This window comes from Cervus elaphus, chromosome 9 (assembly GCF_910594005.1).
Source record: "Cervus elaphus chromosome 9, mCerEla1.1, whole genome shotgun sequence".
Taxonomy (NCBI): domain Eukaryota; kingdom Metazoa; phylum Chordata; class Mammalia; order Artiodactyla; family Cervidae; genus Cervus; species Cervus elaphus.
The window spans coordinates 10,445,399-10,466,469 of NC_057823.1; the positions used below are offsets into that span (position 1 = coordinate 10,445,399).

The 21,071-nt window shown below is 53.2% G+C and overlaps 1 protein-coding gene across 4 annotated transcripts in view; it reads left to right on the top strand.

The window, feature by feature from the left end:
- The first annotated feature begins 2,023 nt into the window (after window positions 1–2,023).
- Window positions 2,024–21,071, top strand: part of EPS15L1 (epidermal growth factor receptor pathway substrate 15 like 1) — a 105,529-nt gene continuing 86,481 nt past the window's right edge. For 3 of the 4 annotated variants that reach the window (XM_043911085.1, XM_043911086.1, XM_043911087.1), the window contains exon 1: window positions 2,024–2,147. In XM_043911085.1, coding sequence (XP_043767020.1) covers window positions 2,115–2,147 — 33 coding nt within the window. In that variant the 5' untranslated portion in view covers window positions 2,024–2,114. The remainder of the gene's footprint in view (window positions 2,148–21,071) is intronic. The other variant, XM_043911088.1, reaches the window with a different exon arrangement.

The window sequence follows — 21,071 nt, forward strand, 5'->3', positions numbered from 1 at the left end:
TCTGTAGCACTTATCACTGTGTCTACTTATCTATTTCCTCACGTGATTTTTTTTTTTCTTTTGGATTTTTTTTTTCCGTTCTAGACTTGTGGTTCTCACAATGGTAGGGGCACGGGGGTGGCCTGAGACCAGCAGCTTCAGCACCTCCTGGGGATTTGTATGTTGTTGTTCAGTCGCTGAGTCGTGTCCAACTCTTTTTGACCCTATGGACTGCAGCACCCCAGGCTTCCCTGCCCTCTACTGTCTCCTGGAATTTGCTCAAATTCATGTCCACTGAGTCGGTGATGCCATACTCTGCCACCCCCTTCTCCTTCTTTGCCTTCAGTCTTCCCAGCATCAGGGTCTTTTCCATCAGAGTCTTTGCATCAGGTGGCCAAAGTACTGCAGCATCAGCTTCAGCACCAGTCCTTGCAGTGGCTAATCGGGGTTGATTTCCTTTAGGATGGACTGGTTTGATCTCCTTGCAGCCCAGCAGACTCAGGTCCCACCCAGAGCTATAAATCAGAATCAGAGACCCAGTCTGTTTAGCAGACCTTCTGGGTAGCTCCAGGGTGAGACCCATTTGTGGAGAGCGTGTTGTGTGCCCAGCTCACCAATGGAGCACCTGTGTTCAGTGAACATTTGACTGTGAATAGTTTGTTGGATGAATCACAAAGCACGTTGTGCTCATTTGAGTGGCACAGGGTACATCAAGTTGCTGAAGACCCTGGAGCAGGAAGCTCGTGAGACTTCAGAGTGGAGGAGGTGGACCGGAAGCTGTGCCCTCACCACCTCAGGATTGCTCAACCTTTCAGCTTGACTGCCTAAGAAGTGCCGCTGTCACAAGAAAGACCACAGAAGGGGAACCTGTGCTGAAGAAGCCTGTGTCACTGTGGGCAGTGCCCAGTGGGACCTTCCTTCATCATCCTTTCAGTGGAAATTGGCTAAGGATCAGTGGAAAGAAAGAGTTGTGTTTGATTCTTTTTGACCCCATGGACTGTAGCCCACCAGGCTTCTCTGTCCATGGGATTCTCCAGGCAAGAATACTGGAGTGGGTTGCCATACCCTCCTCCAGGGGATCTTCCTGACCCAGGGATCGAACTCCGTTATTCTGTGTTGAAGGCAGATTGTTTACCGTCTGAGCCACAGATGAGCAGGTGTCCATAGCTAAAAGAAGGCAACACATGTCTCAAGAAATAAATGCCTCTCCAGTAATGGTCCTCCGGCAAACATCAAATGCCTGCCCTGTGCAGGGTACAGTGCAGAGGTAGAACGACAGCAAATACATACTACCATTTCCTCTTTTCAGAAGTGGGGACTAGGGGTGTAGAGAGGCTACTTGCCAAGGTCACACATCAAGAAGGTGGCGGTTGGGAAATAATCTCAGGTGTTGTGGGTGCTGCTGCGGTGCAGAGAGGTGAAAATACTGCAACCCTGTTTAGCTGACACCCATATGACACACACACACACACACGCACACGCACGCACGCACACACACACACACACACACACACACGCCCCTATCCTGGGACAGGGTGCCTTGTTGGGAAGGGTGGTATACACATACACACACACACACACACACACACACACACACACACACACACACAGGGCCCTTTGTTGGGAAGGGTGGTGTACACACACACACAGAGACCCCTATCCTAGGAACAGTTGTTGGGAAGGGTGGTGTGTACACACACACACACATAGACACACACACCCTATCCTAGGAACTGGGCGCCTTGTTGGGAAGCGTGAGGATCCTTTTTGCCAGGCGCACGGGAATGGGAACGGCATCCCTTGCAGAGGGCCCAGAATCGCCAGGGACCTGGAGAGCTAAGGGACCTTGGCACAAGAACGGAGAAATCCTGGAAGACATGGTGAAGGAATGCAGGAGGAATTCTGCAAAGGTCCCGGATCCGCGCACCTCCCAGGCCCCGCCCCTCTCGGCTGGGGCTTGGCGCGCGCGGCCCCGCCCTCGACCCCGCCCCTTCAGCTTAGCGGATCGTGCACCGCCCCGCTTTGGCCCCGCCCTCCCCTGGGCTCGGCTGCGCGCGCACCGCCCCTCGCACCAGTGCGCGCGCGCGGCCCCGCCCCATTCCCCGCCGGCGCTGGGAGCCCGAGTCCGCGGGAAGATGGCGGCCCCGCTCATCCCCCTTTCCCAGCAGGTACGGGCCAGACGGGCGAGGGTGCGGCGTCGCCGTGCGGGGCGCGAGGCGGGTGCTGCGGGGAGGCCTAGGCGTGGGGAGGCCCAGCAGGGTGACGGCGGCTCGCGCTGAGGGTCCCCGGAGGAGAGCGGGCGAGTGGGCGGGCGGTCCTGAAGGTGACAGGCCGGTCCGGCCCGCGGCCTCCCGCACCCTGGCGACCCTCTGCGGGCGGCAACCCCGCAGGCAGGGCCGCATCGCGTGTCGGCTCCGTCCGGCGCCCGGTATTCTCCGCAGCTTCCATGCCGGGTGATGCATGGTAGCATTCGGCTGCCTCCCGGTGAGGTGGGCGAGGGGCACGAGCATTTTTGCGGGTGCGGCGGCCCCACGGGTCTTTGTCTCCTGTCGGGTCCCAGCGCCGGGGCGGCCAGCATTTCCGCCGCGGTGGAGGGCAGAGCCCCCCCGGAGCCGGGACCCACCAGCATTGCGACCCCGGACTCGTCTCGTCCCTTGGGAGCCCCTTCCGGCACCCCTGCGCTGTGAAAGGGAGTTGGGGGTCTCAAGTCTCCGGACTCCTTGCTGTGCCTCAGATCAGCCTGATGCTCTTACCGAGGGGCGACACAGACCTGAAGTGAGAGCCGTGCACAGGCAGCCCTGCCTTCTGGGAGGCACGTTCATTCATTTACCCATCCTTCAAATGTGCATAGGGCCAGGTGCTGGGAGCGCAGCAGTCACCCAGACTAACAAGGTCGCTGCTCTCCTGGAGGTGACACACTCGTGGGACCTAGAAAGTACCCATGTCCTGCTGATAACAGCTGCCCTTATTTGCTGAATTTCTGTGTCGTACCAGGCACCAAATTTTATGCAGTTTGCCAGAATGATCTAGCACAGCGTTGGGATTCAGAGTGAGGACACAGGGTTACATTATCACGTGTTCAGATCTTGGCTCTGGGTCTTACTTCTCTGGGTGTCCTTGGATGACGCCCTTATCTTCTCCATGCCTCAGTCACCTTATTTGGAAAATGGGAATATTAAAAAAGTATTGGGATCAGGTGAAGATTAAGCATGTCAAGCGCTTACAGCAATGCTTGGCATATTGATATCACTCAGTGATCGTGTAATTAGGACCATTATTTCCTTCTCTGGCAGATTGGGACATTTGGAAGTAGAGATGACAGCAGTGAGAATGCCCAACCCCAGAAGAGCTCTTAGGCAGATTATCATGACTGGTCAGCTGATCCATGGAGAGAGATGGTGCCTACTTGCTAGATATTGCCAGAACTAGCCAATTTGTAACACTGTCACTAAATTCAAAGCACTGGAGACCTGTGGTTATTAATTAACAGATATGAAAGTGCTCTGTAAACTATTAAGTTCCCTGCAGATGTTGCATATTATTATTAATGGCCAGTCGCTGCATTTTAGGGTATGGGGGGGTGAAACACCCATAGGCTCATTTAATGATGAAGCGCCTCTGGTTTTTAAAGCTTCCGATCCAAATGACACTTGCCTTAATTTGCACTTTGATGACAGTAGCTAATGTTAATTGAGTGCTTTAGAGTTTATTAAATAATTTCTAACTTGTGCTTATCCACACAACAGAGAGGGGATTCTTTACCGATGAAGGATTAGCTTTAGAGAATGGCAGTGGTTTTTAGAGAAAGGCTGCTGTGAGGTCAGGTGTGAAAACCTGAATCAGGTCATGTGATTCACCTGCTTAGAATCCTTTAGACTAAAGTCCCAATCCACCCCCTCGCCCCCGCAACACCGCCACCTCGCCACCGCCCTGCAGGAATCCCTGGTGGCCAGGTACCTGTCAGCCTCTCCTGCCTCTTCCCCACTCTGGCACCCACATTGCAGCCCTTCTTGTGGCTTTTCTCCTCCCATAGCCTGAGCTCTGTCTGTCCTCCCGGTGTCCTGCAGGCTGTTCCTCCTTCCTGAAGCGTCCATCCCTGTTTCTTCCCTTGATGCTGCCAGAGCCTGGCTCCCTTCAGGTGGCAGCTCACGTGTTGTTCTGAGAGGCCTTCGCTGCTTACCTGTCCTAAGTAGCCCCCTCGCGCAGCAGTGTGCTGCCCTGACACCACCCATCGGCACCAGCCGTGGTCCACAGACGTCTGTGGGTCTCTCTGCTGTGTCCCCATTCGACCAGGCGCAGGCCTCTTGCTCAGCGCCCCTGACTGTGCTCAGCACCCAGGGGGTGTTAGGTAAACCCGTGAAGCAAGGACCGAGGAGTTACACCACCCAGCACCCTTCACGGGTGGCCTTTCTTCTCTCCATCTGGCCAGGGATCTGGGCCTTGGGGGTAGGGAGCTCCACCGAGTGGATCCCCTGGTCTCTGACAAGTTCAGGTCATTCATTGGCTGGTGTGCTTTTTCCTGTTTCTTTCTCTGTACATTTGTTGAATAATGCCATGGCCAGACTTTCTTCCTTGGATAATCTTGTCAACTGTTGACACTTGTTAAGTGAAGCGCTGCACCACGGATTCCTGTCGACCCAGATCTACCAGCCGCTTCCAGTCTAGCTGAGGGCCTCCCAAAAGTTCACGATTATTACTGGGGAAGCATGGGTATGATTCCAGGGTAGTTTCTGTTTGGGGGCAGTAGGGGAGCCCCCTCTGGATCAGGAGGCCGTGAGCTGGCTGGATTGAGGTGTAGGGCAGCATTGGAATGTGAATGGCCAGTTGAAGGTGAGTGAAGCTAGTAGCCAGTGAGTTTGTGGAGGGTGGGGTGTTTTTCCTCTGCCTCCAGCCCTGTCTGGGTTTTTCTTATCAGCCTCATTCCTGCTCTGCTCCCTACTCAGCTGTATCTGTGATGTCCTCGCCCCATATAGTCTCTGCTGACCCTGAATATAAATCTTGTCAATTTGAAGAGTGGATAGTTCTTCCTTTAACGGTGATTTTTTTTTTCCCTCCGTCAACATCTCATTGATTTTTCTTTCTCCCATGCCCCCCTCTACCTCTCCTCTTGCAGCCTGCCCAGAAGTGCACCTGTGTTTCTTACCCTCTTTGTCCCAGGTGCTCTTGTAGTTTACCGGCCGCCTTGCTGACCTTAACCTGAGTGGCCTATCTTTGGGGCTGGTCCTCCTCGAGCCCTGCAACACTTGTCAGCCACTGTAGCCCGCCCTCAGCCTTTACCGTCTTCTCTCCTGCTTGCATCCTTTCTTTCTGTGTGTTCCCGCCTCTGGTGCAGAGCACTCTAACCTCCTCTCCCACCCCAGACTCCCTGGCCAGAGCCTCATGCCGCGACCTCCTGTCGAATGCTGTCTGCCCCAGAGGCCTCTTTGGTGTGATCTCCGCTCAGCTCCACTGGGAGTTCTCCCCCGTGTACCTTCTGTGGGTCCCTTACGTGGCCCCCAGACCGAAGGAGCAGTGGTAACGGGAGGAGAGCATTGGGCCCAGTGGTAATGAGTCTGCTCAGCGCTCACGGAGTTCCTTCTTCCTTCCTTTCCTCTTTGTCATGAGTTTCTTTTTAAAAAATATTTATTTTTATTTTGCTTATTTTGGGCTGTGCCGGTGTCTGTTGCTGCGCGCAGCTTCCTTTAGTTGTGGTCCGCAGGCTTCTCATTGCGGTGGCTTCTCTTGCCATGGAGCACAGGCTCTAGACATGAGGGCTGAGTGGTTGTGGCTTGCAGGCTCCAGAGCACAGGCTTGGTCGTTGTGGCACACAGCTTGGTCGCTCCTCACTTCTTGTTAATGCGTGCCACTCTTCCGAGGAGCTTTTATTCCCATTTTACAAACGGGAAACAGAGACTCAGAGAGATGAAGTGTTAATAACTCGCTGAAGTGCCATTGCTGCTGAGTGCAGAGATGGAGCTAAACCCACTTGTGTCTGCCTGCAGAGCCCTGCAGTTTCTGCTCTTCCAGGCGGCCCACTGGGAGCCCCGCCCACAGCATCACCCAGCAGATGTGTCTGGAGTGAAGGCTCAGGGCTTGGGACCCTTGTTTGTCCTTTCCTCCCTTGTTTCTCCCTCCAAAGTAATCGCTAGTTTCTTTATCTCACTCAGATGCTAATGCGGTATAACTTGGGGGTGGATGGGGTAGAGAGTCAGGCTTTAGAGTAAACCTGGCCCACCCTGTAAGATCCAGAGATCCCGGCTGTCTCTGTCTTAGTGACCCACATCAACCTGGTTTTTGTTGACTATGTGGCTCCCAGTCACGCAAAGAACATGTAAGTTTTGTCTCTTCTGCCCCAGCTTTGAGCTTTAAAACAACTTTTTCCATGCCTGGTTCTTAATCCCGATCAGCTGATGGGGGAAGTGAGTGAGCATCTTTGATCAGATGTACCGAATAGAGGGTTTTTCCTTTAGTCATGTGTGGATGTGAGACTTGGACTATAAAGAAAGCTGAATGCCAAAGAATTGATGCTTTTGAACTGTGGTGTTGGAGAAGACTCTTGAGAGTCCCTTGGACTGCAAGGAGATCAAACCAGTCCATCCTGAAGGAGATCAGTCCTGGGTGTTCATTGGAAGGACTGAGGCTGAAGCTGAAACTCCAGTACTCTGGCCACCTGCTGCGAAGAACTGACTCATTTGAAAAGACCCTGATGCTGGGAAAGATTGAGGGCAGGAGGAGAAGGGGACGACAGAGGATGAGATGGCTGGATGACATCACCGACTTAATGAACATGAGTTTGAGTAAACTCCGGGCGTTGTTGATGGACAGGGAGGCCTGGCGTGCTGCAGTCCATGGGGTCGCAAAGAGTTGGACACAACTGAGCAATTGAACTGAACTGAATAGAGTGGTCTTCCCAGGTGGCGCTAGTGGTAAGGAACCTGCCTGCCAATGCAGGAGACATAAGAGACATGGGTTCGATCCCTGGGTTGGGAAGATCCCCTGGAGAAGGGCATGGCAACCCATTCCAGTATTCTTGCCTGGAGAATCCTATAGACGGGGGAGCCTGGTGGGCTGTGGTCCATAGTGTTGCAAACAGGCAGATGTGACTGAAGTGACCTAGCACGCACGCACCGGATGGAGTGTCCACTCTCTGGTGCCTCAGGCTGTGCCAACAGACCCAGTCAGCTCCCAGATGAGAGGCACCTCGTGAACCGCACTCCAAGGAGGGGTCTTGGGTTCCCTCCGCCTGACCTGACCTGAGCAGAAAGCTGCTTGATATTCTTCCATGGGACGGTGCTCGCAGGGCCCCATTATCCTTTGAAGCCCCATCAGGGTGCCTGTTTTTCCATGTTCGGGTATTCTTTCAGTGACCTTAGTTGTGCAGTACTTTCTGTACCTCAGTTTCCCCATCTGCAGATTGGGAATACTCCTCTACTTGTTCTGTCGGCTTCACGATAGTGGAGTGTCAGGATCCCTCAGAGTGGTAGATGTGTGCGCAGTGTGCCTCCATTGTCTTGTTCGTTCAAGTGTTTTTACTGGGCATCTTCTCTGGGCAGGTGCTTTCCGGGCAGCAGGTTATGCCTGTGACCCTGAAGACCCCCCTGCCTCAGGGAGCGGAGGTTCTAAGGAGGGGCCTGTCGTTGACCTTTAGTCACTAAGTTGTGTCCGCCTCTTTGCCACCCCATGGACCGTGGCTCCTCTGTCCATGGGATTTCCCAGGCAAGAATACTGGAGCAGGTTACTGTCTGCTTTTCCAGGGGCATCTTCCCGACCCAGGGATCAAACCTGCATGTCTTGCATTGCCAGGTGGATTCTTTACCACTGAGCCACTTGGGAAGCACGGACATGCAGAAATGCACAGACATGTCCACAGTGAAGCGATGCCATCTGCACTCTGAAAAGTATAAAGCTGGGGAGGGCGGTCAGCTGTGGAGGTCTGGGAAGGCCTGGAGTCCATGCAGCCTCCCAAGGACTGAGCAGGACAGGCATTTGGTTGGCTCAGATCGTTCTCCCAGTCGGTCTTCTCCTTGGCTTTATAAAGTGGTAAACGGGGCCCAGAGACCTTGTGTTATTTGCCAAAGGTCGCACCCAGCAAGCTTATGCCGATATGGCTCTTCTGACCATCTCCCTGGGCTCTTCGTTGCTCTGTAGTTTCCTGTCTTGGAGTTTGTTTGTATTTTGAAGCTGCCAAACGTTACAATAGTGTGAAGTCTCATCTGTTTTTAAACAGTGTTCATGCTGCTTCATCATTGGGTTCTGCAGAGTCTAGTGGGGAGAAAATCACTTGGTTATGTTTTTATCGATTTATTTTTGGCTGCGCTGGGTCTTCGTTGCTGCACGGGCTCTTCTCTAGTTGCAGAAAGTGGAGGCTACTTTCTTGATGCGCAGCATGGACTTTAGGGTGTGGACTTCAGTAGTTGGCGGTACGTGGATTCAATAGTTGCAGCTCCCGGGCTTACTTGCTCCATAGCATGTGGAATCTTCCCCAATCAAGGATCGAGCCTGTGTCGGAGATGCTTTATCACTGAGCCTCCAGGGAAGCCCTACATTTTAATTTTATTGTTTTAATCTTGTCTCAGTGGAAGGGGGAGGGGGTGGGGGAGATGCAAAAACCTCCTCATTATCTTTATGAGGGGACAGCAAGTTTCCCTGCTGGCGTGGCTCCTCAGTGCTTCCAGAGGCTGACGAGGAATGAGCGGGCCTCGCCCAGCCCAGAGGGAGCTCGGACTCTGCTCAGGCCAGGGCGGCTCAGGTCCAAGCTGGAGGAGGGGCGGCTGACTTGCTTGGGTGTGTTGGAGACAGCTGCGCGGACAGGGCCGTGGGGATCCTGGGAGGGGAGATAGGCATGCCTTTCTGACAGAGGCAGGACAGAATGAGGTGAAGCCGAGAAACTGGAGCTCCAGCTCACAGGGCTGTCGTGGCTGGGACTTTGGGGTACATGTCCTGCTTTTAACTAGGGTGACTTAGGGTTGGAGGGAAGAAGGTGGCTTGGTAAAACGGGACACAGGAGTCTGTGCCTGGCCTACAAATCAGCCTGAGACAAAAGGGCCTGACGGGTGTCCGCTCGCCCAGAGAGGGGCTGACGCAGACGCGGGGGAGGAAGGGAGATGTGCTGGCTCACAGGCCCCATGGCTGCTCCTGCGTGCAGGCCCGCCACGGCCATCCCGGTTCTTACTGCCACTCGCTAATGGGGGGAAGCAGAGGTTACAGATGACCACAGACAGCCATCTTCGCAAACAGCCATCTCCTTGGATTGCCACTCGCTCTGCCTGCTGGGCGGGATTCCTACAGTGTTTGGTCGTAGGATTTACTGGCTGTGTTCTGGCCTGGCTGACACAGAGTCGGTTCTCCTTTTGTGCACGCTGGCTGAAAGCAGGGGATGGTGGTGCCTGGCCTCCACTGTCTGTGGACTGGATCGGGGCCCCTGCCCTGCCCCGCCCCACCCTGGGCACCCCTGTAGCCTGCCCCTCCCAGACCTGTCGCTCTGCCCTGCAGCCCCCAGGCCCTGCTTTCAGTAGCTTGCCCCAGGGCCTTTGCACATGCTTCTTATGGCCTTGCTGGAGTGTCCTTTTCTCTCTTCAGCTCTGGGTAATCCCATCTGCTCTTCATATCTCAGCTAGCACATCGCTACCCTGACAGACTGGCCCAGCTTTTCTGTACTGCCTTAGGGGAGATCTTGTACTTTTCTACATACCAGTTTGTAATTTTGTGCTGGTGGGAGTCTTCGATTGATGGAGTTTCTTCCCCACTGCGTGGACTGTGTCTACGAAGGCATGGACTGTGCTGGTTTTAATTTGTCCTTGGGTGTGCTTCCCCGATGGTTCACTGGTAAAGAATCTGCCTGCGATATAGGAGCCATGGGTTTGATCCCTGGGTCAGGAAGGTGGCCTGGAGAAGGAAATAGCAACCCACTTTGGTATTCTTGCCTGGGAAATCCCGTAGACAGGGGTGCCTGGTGGGCTACAGTCCATGGGGTTGCATGAATCGGATACGACTTAGTGACTGAACATCAGCTTTAGGTGCTGGTAATCATCTGTTGAGCTAAAGGGTGACTGGTTGGGCAAGTCCACTTTATAAGAGAGAGTTAGGCTCTCTGGCAGTTCTTGAGGAGTGAAGCGACAGGCATAGATTGTCTGTCTGCTTCTCCAGGGAATGGCCAGAGTTGGTACTAGCTCGGAGACATCTGCTGTGATGGGCCCTGCGGTGACACAGAGCAGCCTGGCCGGAGAGGGCCGGAGGGCAGAAGGGCTGGTGGTCAAAGCAGTGTGTGGATTGGCTGCTCAAACGGGGTCCTCCGAGGGCGCGTGGAAAGCAGCTGTGGTGTGGGCAGGCAGCAGGACCAGACGGGCCTTCCTGGGAGCCGGTGGGTGGCGCCAGGCGGTGGCTGTCTCCACTGAGACCAGACCGTATTTACCTTTGCAGCAGTCGTCCAGGCCGGGCTAGACTCCACACAGAGATGCAGCCCGTCCCCTGGGGACACCCCCATGATGTTTACCGAGCACTTAACTAAGTGTGCTGGCTCAGGCCCAAGATGAATAAAGCCAAGCTCCCGCCCTTCAGACAGCTGAACTGGGGCCGGGCTCCCAGACGATCAGAGGTCTCGTGGAGGTCAGGTGGCAGCCGGCAGAGGTGGAGTGAATGGCCTCCACTGGGCGGGAAGTGAGGAGAGGGGAAGAGCGGACCTGCCTCTCCCCTCTCCCACCCCTTGCGGCCAGTCAGAGCCCTGGCTCCTGGACTCTGGTCACCCGGGTCCCCCAGAGCGGTGCTGGGGAGAGATTTGGGGCACAGGTCTTGCGTGGAAGTAAGGGGGTATGGCTGGACACCCCTTTGTGCCCCTTCACCACTGATTCCTTGTCAGGGAGGTGTCATCGCCATCATCCCTATGCTTATTGATTCATCGCTTTTAATATTTATTTATTTATTTGGCTGAGCTGGGTCTTAGTTATGGCATGCACTGTCTTTAGCTGTGGCGTGTGAACTCCCAGTTGCGGCAGGTGGTATCTAGTTCCCTCACCAGGGATCGAACCCTGGCCCTCTGCACTGGGTGTGCAGAGTCTTAGCCACTGGACCACCAGGCAAGTCCGAGGATGGGCTTTTCAGTTTTACGTTTCCAGTGGAAACAAAACTGTTCTTCCAGGCTGTTTTTAAAGAGGAAAGATTGAACAAGAAAACAGCTTGACAATGAGGCTCTCTTTTGGAGACAGTATAACCATTAGGACTCTGAAGTTTTGGGGCTGGGACCAGCCTCTAAGTCGCCCCACACCCGAGAGACAGCCGTGTTGGAGGTCCCAGAACCTGATTGACTTCGGTGTGTGTGATTACAAATGTTTCTCCCTTTGGATGGTTTCTTTGATAAGGGTTAGAACGGCTTCTGTGCCCTCAGCACACTCCTGTGTCCATTTTGAACATGAAAAAAATATTTATTTGGCTGTGCTGAGTCTTAGTTGCAGGATCTTTAGTTGCAGCACATGGGATCTAATTCCCTGACCAGGGATCAAACCCAGGCCCCCTGCATTGGGAGTGTGGAATCTTAGCCACTGGACCACCAGGGAATACTCCCCATTTTGAACACTGTCTATGCAGAAGGGGGGCTCCCCAGTGGATGAGCCGACACCCACGATGCTGAGTGAGTTGGGCAAGCCTGTGGGTCACTCTGGTGCTCACACATCAGGCCGTGGAATCAGCAGCTTTTTCCACCAAGGTTCTAGTATTGGCTTTCTACTTTTTGATTTTATTCTGTTGCCTTCTTGCCACTAGAAAATATTCTTTCATTCACAGTCCTGTATGTGGGTTTTTGTTGGTATGTACTTAGCATACTGTGGGCTTTCCTGGTGGCTCAAACGGTAAAGAATCTGCCTGCAATGCAGGAGACCTGGGTTCATTCCCTGGGTTGGGAAGGCCCCCTGGGAAGGTCATGGCAACCCACTCCAGTATTCTTGCCTGGAGAATTCCATGGACAGAGGAGCCTGGTGGGCTGCAGTCCATGGGGTTGTGAAGAAATCAGACGTGACTGAGCAACTTTGTTTCTTTCTTTCTTTAGCCCACTATGTGTGAGATTATATGTGAAATAAAAATGAACCACAGAAACTAAGAGAACTGAAAGACTGTTCTGTCCTGGTGTTGAGAGAGAAAACGAGAGTGATGTGTACCATCGTGTAGCCAGCACTTGGTGAAATATTTTACTGTTTGCTGAAAAGATCGTTCGGCATGGCCAGCTGCAACATGGTTTGATGTCGCAGCACACGTCCTAACAGCTTTGTCTGACTTCTATCCCAACAGTTCTTTGTAGATAAAACCTGGTCTTCTGTCTCGGTGACAATAATAAAAGCCACCATGATGATAGATCTTGTAAGTGCTTCCCTTTGCAGAGTGTGCTTTATCTACGTTTTCTCACTTGATAGAGGAGCAGATGTCTTACAGATGGGGAAACTGAGGCCCCGAGAGGCTTCAAGCTCGTCTTCACTTTGCCACCTCCAAGTGGGAGCCTTGTCTGCCGGAGGGCTGACCACCTTCCACCCATCTCAGCCCCTCCCTTCCAAGGCCAATCTAAATCTCACCCATCCCACGAATAACCTTTTTCTGACCCACCTGTTGTGGGTGGGGCTCATAACATGTGAGTGTGAAACTCCATCCTCGAAGAAGTGAAATGTAGGGAAGGGGGCCCAATCAGTATAGTAGTCTTAACATAAATTAGGCTTGAAGAAGTGTCTCTTTTGTAAATTTGGGGCTACGTAAGCGTGGAAGAGAGGCGCTCACTTCAGTGGGGAATTCGCACTACTTCTTAGAGCCGGAGATTTGATACGGGGGATGGAAGGTAATTGGCTTTCAGCAGGCAGACACACACAGCCACATGCCCCACTAGGGGTGATCTGTGCTCAGACAGGGTGAGAGGTGCCCAGCATGTAGAGTGGGGCATCCGCCAGACCGGGAGGGAGGGCAGGCAGGGTTTGACGGCTGTGTGTGTGCGTGTGCGTGTGCGGGTGGGTTTGGGGGGCAGTTAAGCCATCAGGGCCAGACGGTGGCACGGGAGCGCGGTGAGCAGGACCGGGTGGGACTCCATACGCCTTCAGCAGCCACCGAGGGTCTCTCTGAGCCGAGCTGTGACCCGGGGATGCCCAGTGGGATGCAGAGGGAGCGGGCGAGTGCGGGTGCCAGCTGAGAGGCCGAGGTGTGTGCGGAGCGCGGCGCGGGTTGGAAGGCCGCCCTCGCTGCTCTGTCTCCATGGCCCTTCCCTCCTTCAGGCCGAGGCTTCATTCCTACGCTGTCCCTGCCCGTGCCTTTGCTCGTCTACCTTTGTGGTTTGGTCTCTGACCAGAGCTGATGCTCTGCCCTGTGGTCGCAGGGACTGTCTTTTCACTCACTGTGAAACGGGGGAGCCTGGCTCGGTGCCGGGAACTCCGAGAGCCCCTGGGCTCTCCAGAGCTGGGCGCTGGGAGGCCTGACGGTGCCACCTGCAGAGGGGAGCAGGGAGGCGGCACGGAGAGCTGCTGACCCCACCTGGCCTGGGTCCTGGTGTCATTTGCACCAGGGCTCAGAAGATGGCAGGGATGTTGGGACCCTGGGGTGGCCGACATAGGGATTTGGGGAAGGCTCAGGGCATGTTTGGGGCTTCCCTGGTGGCTCAATGATAAAGAATCCGCCTGTCATGCAGGAGACGTAGGAGACTGGGGTTTGATCCCTGGGTCGGGAAGATCCCCTGGAGAAGGAAATGGCAACCCGCTGCAGTGTTCTTGCTGGAGAATCCCATGGACAGAGGACCCGGCAGGCGGCAGTGCATGGAGTCACAGAGTTGGGCACGACTGAGAATAGCAGGAGGGCACGCTTGGGGGAAGTTGGGAGCACTGTGAGGAGCGGGCACCTTCACGGAGGGCAATCAGTGCCTGCTGTGTGTAGGGGGCCCTGACTGCTGAGGCGTCACCCCTGTGAGTCTCTACAGGGCCTGGTCCCTCAGATGGAGGAGGGGAAGAGACAATGGAAACGACGGGGGAGGGGCTGCTCTCTGAGACGCCTGGAGGAGCCCTGTCTAGGAGGGCTACGAGCTTCCCTGGTGGCTCAGAGGCTAAAGAATCTGCCTGCAGTGCAGGAGACCCGGGTTCGATCACTGGGTGCGAAGATCCCCTGGAGAAGGGCATGGCAACCCACTCTAGTATTCTTACCTGGAGAATTACATGGACAGAGGAGCCTGGCGGGCTACAGTCCGTGGGGAGCCCATGGACAGAGGAGCCTGGTGGGCTACAGTCCGTGGGGAGGCCAGGGCTGCGCTGATCTTCAGCAGGAGTTTGGGGCTGGAAGCTGCTCCCTGCTGCATCCAGGCGGCCTGGGCAAGGTCCCTGTCCTGTCCCGCCCACCTGCTCCACCGCGTGGCTGCACTTAGCCCCGTACCCCTCCCTCTGTGCCTGGCAGTCCCCCCAGGACCCCACCCCCTGGGTGTTTTCTTGCCAGTGGCGCCTCCTTGTGGCCTGTCAGGGCCCGTCTTCCCCCAGAGCTTCAGCGCAGGTGCTCAGCGTCTGGGGTCCCCTCGGGCAGGCTCGCCCGAGGTGGCCGCCGTCTCTCCCTGCGGCTCGGTGTCTGTGGGCCCCTGAGTCGCTCCCCATCCCGCCTTCTCCTCACAGCTTGCGCCCCGCTGTTTTCATTGTCATGTCTAATGCCTCCTTCAGAGCAGGAGCTCCAGGAGGCTGAGGGGGGATCCCCTTATTCACTGTTGCACCCCCACTGAGGCCAGTGCCCAGAACCAGGCAGGCACTCCGTAGGTACTGCGGAGTGGAGAAGGGATTGCCACCTCGGTGCCCCGTAGAGACCTCACAGAGAGACATGTTCGGGGCGAGCAGCCCCTGTTCTTGTGTTTCTGCACGATGGATGGCTGCATTCTTGGGTGTCGTTCCTGGAGGGCAGGGCAGTGTCTCCCCAGCTTCCTCCACTCCCTGCTATCACCCTCTCCCAGTAGCTGAGTGTATACTCAGTTCTCCTCCTCACAAGCGCATCTGCCCAGCTCGCCTTCAGGAGGATGGGATGATGTTCTGACCTCTCAGCAAGGGGTGGGCAGACCTGTTGTCACTGTGCCTGCCCTTCCTATCTCACTGAAGCGGCTGAGTGACCCCGAGTCCCTGCTGGGGGACTTGCTCCAGAGCCTCGCCCGTCCCTGACCTCTCCCTCTGACTCTGCGGGCCTGGGACGTGTCTCCCATTGTCACATCCGAGGCTCCTGCACTGGAGTCCTGGGCTCACTTTGCCTGCCTCTCCCCTTTCTTGAGCCTCAGAGCTCAAGTTACGAACCTGTATCTGCATTGGCAGGTAGATTCTTTACTACTGAGCCACCAGGGAAGTCCAATGTGTACACATTAATAAGTGAATGAATGAATTCGTAAGTTCCAGAGCAGAAAACTGGCAAATCCAAGGGCGTGCCACTGTTCTAAGAAGTTGTCTGTGAAGGACAGGAGGAGCTTGGTAGTTTGAGATGCAGTCATGATGGGGCGGGCATTTCAGAGCATAAAGGAGCTGGTGGAAGGAGAGTGATGTGCGAGAGGATAGGACTTGACAGGCCAGTGTTTGACGGGTGCTTACCACATGTCAGCGGCCAGCGGCGGGAGTCCTTGTCCTCTTTCCAAATGAAGAAATCAAGGCACAGAAAGGCTGCTCAGCCTCCGCAGGGTTGCACAGCATCCCAGTGGTGGGATAGGACTTGAGTCTACACGTGTGTGGTGGCGCTGTTGACCTCTGTTTGGCTCTGCTTCCCCTGGTGATGAGAAGACCCGGCCAAGAGGTGTGGGCAGAGGCTTTCTTGGGGAACGTCGGGGCTCCGCGTAGGTCCTGCATCCCACGTGGATCAGTGTGTTGGAGCCAGAAGGTGGCCTGTAGTGACTTCATTCCTTTCTCCCTTCCATTTCTGGTAGACGGGGCGGAGAGCTCTGGTCTCCCGGGAGCATGGAAGCTGTCCCACCTCGGTTCTGTGTTCCTCCAAGTGGCTTCTCGCCCTGAACTCCCCAGCCTGCCGTGTTCCCCTTGACGCGTCACGGTCTGCCGGGACCTTCTGAGCGCTCCTGCTCCATGGTCCTCCTTGTGTGTGTGCTCAGTTGCTCATGCTTCTCTGACTTTTTGCAACCCCGTGGACCGCAGCCCGCCAGGCTCTTCTGTTCATGGAATTGTCCAGGCAAGAATACTGAAGTGGGTTGTCATTTCCTTCTCCAGGGGATCTTCCTCACCCAGGGATCGAACCTGAATTCCTGCCTCTTCTGCACTGAGCGGAGTCTTTAGCACTGCGCCTCCTGCGGAGTCTCCTTGTAGGCGGGGACTGTAAACATAAAAGGCCCCGAGGTCTGCATGGCTCGCAGGGAGGCCCTGCCTCCTCTGCCACAGGGCAGGTGGGCACTTTCATGGCCTTCATCGTGGCGTCATTTGGGTCTCCAGGGAGAATCATGTATCTTCCTTCAGATCCCTCATCTTCCGCAGCTCCTTTTCCCTTTTCTGTTCTGTCTACAGAAGCAGTGTGTGTTACCTGGAGAACTCAGAAAGCCGGGGGAGGTCCCAGCTCACAGGGAAGAGTCACTGCACACCTGTGGCGTCCGTCCCGCCAGGTTTAGATCCCCGGGGACGTGGTCGCTGTGTGCTCCCCAGCCAGGTCATCACCGGGCCTTCTGCTCTGGGCCCTTTTCACTTAGGCAGACTTCTTAAATGTTCTGTCTGGGCTGCTTTTACTGTTGTATGGTATTCTGTCCCCAGGAGACACAGTAATCCATTTGTTGGCTTAACCAGTTATTGACTGCTTGCAGTCCTTCACTGTCAGCTGCAGTCCCCGCCCGCAAGAAGGGCACACGTATCCAGTCTTCTGGCCCTTCTGCCTTCCTGCATATCCGATCGTCAGTGAATCCCTGGGCTTGTGTGTTAAAGAAATTCTGGTTATTATTATTTGACAAAAGCATGATCCTGCGCATGGTAAAGCTGCTCTTCATTTATCACACTTGAACCTGAAGCAGCTTGTATCATGGAAATCCTTGCCAGAGCAGAAACACATCAATTGTTGGTCTTTAGTTATGTGAAAATTTTAAACAGACTAAAAGCAGAGGGAAGAATTCAATGAACTCCCATGTACTCACCACAAGTTCACAACAGATGCCAACATTTTGCAAATATCTTTACCCAAGTTTGTTTTCACCTTAGAAATCATATTTCGAGACTTCCCTGATACTCCAGTGGCTAAGACTCTGTACTTCCAATTCAGGGCTCCTGGGTTTGGTCTCAGGTCAGGGAACTAAATTGCACATACTACAACTAAGAAGTTTGCATGTGGCTTTGAAGGCCTCAGAGCAGCAAAACAAATAAATATTAAAAAAAAATTCATTTCAATATGCTCCTCTAGTAGTTGAGACTGTTTTCTTTACATCACCGCCGTGCCCTACCACAACATAAAACAGTTAGTAAGAATTGCTTAGTATTATTTGATACCCAGTCCATAATTCAAATTTCCCTAATTAGCTAAAAATATCACCTTGCATTTGGTTGTGAAATCTCCTGAGTCTCCCTTTAAAATTTTTTGAGTTTGGTGGCAGTCCACTCCAGTGTTCTTGCCTGGAGAATCCCCACGGACAGAGGACCCTACAGTCTATAGGGTTGCAGAGTCGGACGTGACTGCAGCGACTGAGCTCGCACCTAACCAGAAAGTCACGTGCTCTACAGGTGGACGCGGAACAGTTCCGTCCCCGCGGGATCTCTGGTCGCCCTTTTACAGCCACACCCTCTTCCCTCCTACCTCGTTCCTTCCTCAACCCTTGGCAACCACTGATCTGTCCATTTCCGTGATTTCAGCATTTTGATGATGTGCAGTGGACTCATACAGTATGGAACCTCTGGAGATGGGCCTTTTTCACTCAGTATTGGTAGAGAATCCACCTGCCAATGCAGGAGACGTGGGTTTGTTCCCTGGGTCAGGAAGATCCCCTGGAGAAGGAGATGGCAACCCACTCCAGTATTCTTGGCTGGGAATGGACAGAGGCGCCTGGCGGGCTGCAGTCCCTGGGGTCGCAAAGAGTCGGACACGACTGAGCAACTACACAGCAACCACTACAGTGGTGCTCTGGAGATTCTCCTGGGTGGCTGTGTCTATCCGTAGTGGGTTCCTTTTCATTGCCAGGTAGTAGTCCATGGTGCTGTGGGACCATGGTCCATTAGAACAAAGACCCATTGAAGGAGGTCTGGCGTGTCTTCAGTTTCGCAAGACTATTAGTAATAAAGCTGCACTCAGCGTTTGACTAAGGGTATTCTGTGAATTTAAATCTCATTTCTCTGAATGCCCAGGATAGTTGCTGGTCTGTGACAGTTGTCTGTTTAGTTAGTTGTTTTTTTGTTTTTTTAAAGAAACTGCATGCCAGGGTGTTTTCCAGAGTAATTGTACCTTTTTACATTCCCACTAGCAATGTATAAGTGACCTAGTTTCTCTGCATGCTCACCAGTGTCACTGTTTGCTGTTCAGCCGTTCTGATAGCTGTGTGGTGGCCTCATTCTGTGGTTTTTCAAGAGAATTTTTTTTTTTTTAATTGAAGTATGGTTGATTTGCAATATTGGGTTAGTTTCAGATGCACAGAAAAGTGATTCAGTTATAAATATAACTTCTCAGATTCTTTTCCATTATAGGTTATTACAGTATATTGAATATAGCTCCCTGTCACTATGGTTTTTAATTTGCAGTTTGCAGCCGAAGGTATACTGACCATCTTTTCATGTCCGTATTTGCCATCTGTACATCCTGTTTAGTGAAATATCCCTTCATGTCTTTTGCTCATGTTCTCATTGAATTGTTTCCTTTTTGTGTTGTTGAGTTTTGAGAGTTCTTTCTGTATTCCTTCCTGGCTTCTGTGGTGGCCCAGATGGTAAAGAATCTGCCTGCAATGTGGGACACCCGTGTTTGATCCCTGGGTTGGGATGATCCCCTGGAGAAGGGCATGGCTACCCACTCCAGTATTCTTAACCTGCAGAATTCCATGGACAGAGGAGCCTGGCAGGCTACAGTCCATGGGGTCTCAAAGAGTCGGACATGACTGAGTGACTAACACTTCCACTTTTACTTTATGTATTCCAGGTACCAGTCCTTTGTTGGATATGTGATTTACAAATACAGTTACCCTTGAACAACACAGGTTTGAACTGTGCAGGTCCACTTATATGTGAATTTTTTCTTTTCTTTTTACTTTCTTGAGCAGGCCAACCCTGAAGGAGTGGCCTCTTTTTCTTTATTTTTAAAACTTTTTTTTTTTAAGTAAATGTGTACTACAATCAAGTACTACTTGATCCGAGTTTGGTTGACTCCATAGATGTGGAACAGAGGAGCCGCATACAGAGGGCCGACTATAAGTTACACTTGGATTTTAAACTGTGCAGAGGGTGGGTGCCCTAACCTCCACAGTCAGTGTTCAAGGATCAGCAGTATTTCCTTCTAGTCTGTGGCTTGTCTTTGCATCCACTTATCAGAGTCTTTCATAGATCAAACATTTTAAATTTTGTTGAGGTCCGGTTTATCGATTTCCTTCTTTTTTTTTGATTCCTTTTGAATCAGGCTTTTGGTGGCAAGTCTGAACTCTCTCTTCAGCCCCCGATCCTGAATATTTTCTCCTTTGTTTTTCTTCTGAAAGTTTTCTGGCTTTACATTTAAGTTCGTGGTCCCCTTGGCATTAATTTTGTAGAAAGTGTGAGACTTAACGTCTCCAGGCTCATTCTCCCTCTGGAGGGTGGCCCGTTGCTCCAGCACCAGTGGACACAGGCCTCTTTCCTCCTGGCTGGCTTCCGCACCTGTGTCAGAAGTCCGTTGGGCATGGGTCTGCTGCTGGGCTCATTGCTGTGGGCCATGGTTCTGTGTGTCTTTACCTCCATCAGTGCCACACTGTCTGCGTTCCTGGAACTTTATAGCAGGCCTTGGGATCGGGTGGACAGAGTCCTCCCACTCTATTCCTTTGCAACATCGTTTCAGCTATCTTAGTTGCTTTGCCTTTCTATTTAATTTTAGAGTAATCATATCTGTATCAACGAAGACTTGGTGGAGTCACGTTAGACCATTAGACCTGCGTGTCGGGGGCATGCAGGTGTACCACATGTTGCCTTGGCCTCCAGAAAACCCCTCCACCCACTTCATTTTCCTACTGGCAGGGCCCGGGTCGTGTTTCACCTTTGCCAGCCTCATGGCACACACTGGCATTTCCTGCTGTTTTGCAGTATCTAAACTGAACATCTCCCCTAACTTTGCTGCATCCCTTCTTTCAGAATTGCCTTTTTCTTATCCTTTGCTGGTTTTTTAAATTTGGGATATCTCTGTCCTCAGTATTTATGAAGGCTCTTTCTGCTGTCTCAGTTCTTCCTGCAGTGTTTGCCTTAGCTGTGGCTTAGGAGCCTTGGATCCAGCAGTTGGAGGGAGCTGTCAGTTTCAGGGAGGTTCAGGATGCCCCAGTGTTTGCTGATGCTCTGTGAGAGCTACAGAGTTATATCCTGGTTTCCTTAGCTGCAGAGTGTGGTCTGGCCTGCCTGGAGGGCTGTACACACAGCTGGGGTGATGGTTGTGCACACAGCCGGGGTGATGGTTGTGCACACCGCAGGGGGAACCTAAGAGGAAGGCGAAATGCAGGGATTAACAAGTGAGCACTTCTCTAGCCCTGTTTTGGCCTCAGTATCTGGCTTTCCGAGTTGGAACTCACACAGGGATGTCTTCTGGTGGTATGTGCCTAACTTCCTGCAAAACTTGGCAATAGATTTGAGAAACATGGCCATTATGGAGTCTCAGTTTTCCTGAGGAAATGGCAGGCTGCCCTGGTTTTCAGGTCAGTTCTTGTGCTGAAGTCAAGTGTTGCACTTTGACCACGTCCGTTGACTGCAGTCTACCACGACACAGTCACGTGTTTGCAGCTTCTCAGGCGAGTGTGCACAGGAGGCTGTGCAGTGGGCCTGTGTCCAGCTCTGTCACGCCCTGGCTGTTTTTGCAGAGTGGGTTTGTGTCTCATGGCCTGGGTCTCCTCTGGCTCCATCACTCCTGGGCTGTGTGACCCCAGGCAAGGTAACTTCGGTCCCTTCACCCGTATATTGGGGCAAACAGTAGTATCTACCCCGTAGCATTGTTGAAAACAATTAAATGAGATACAGGAC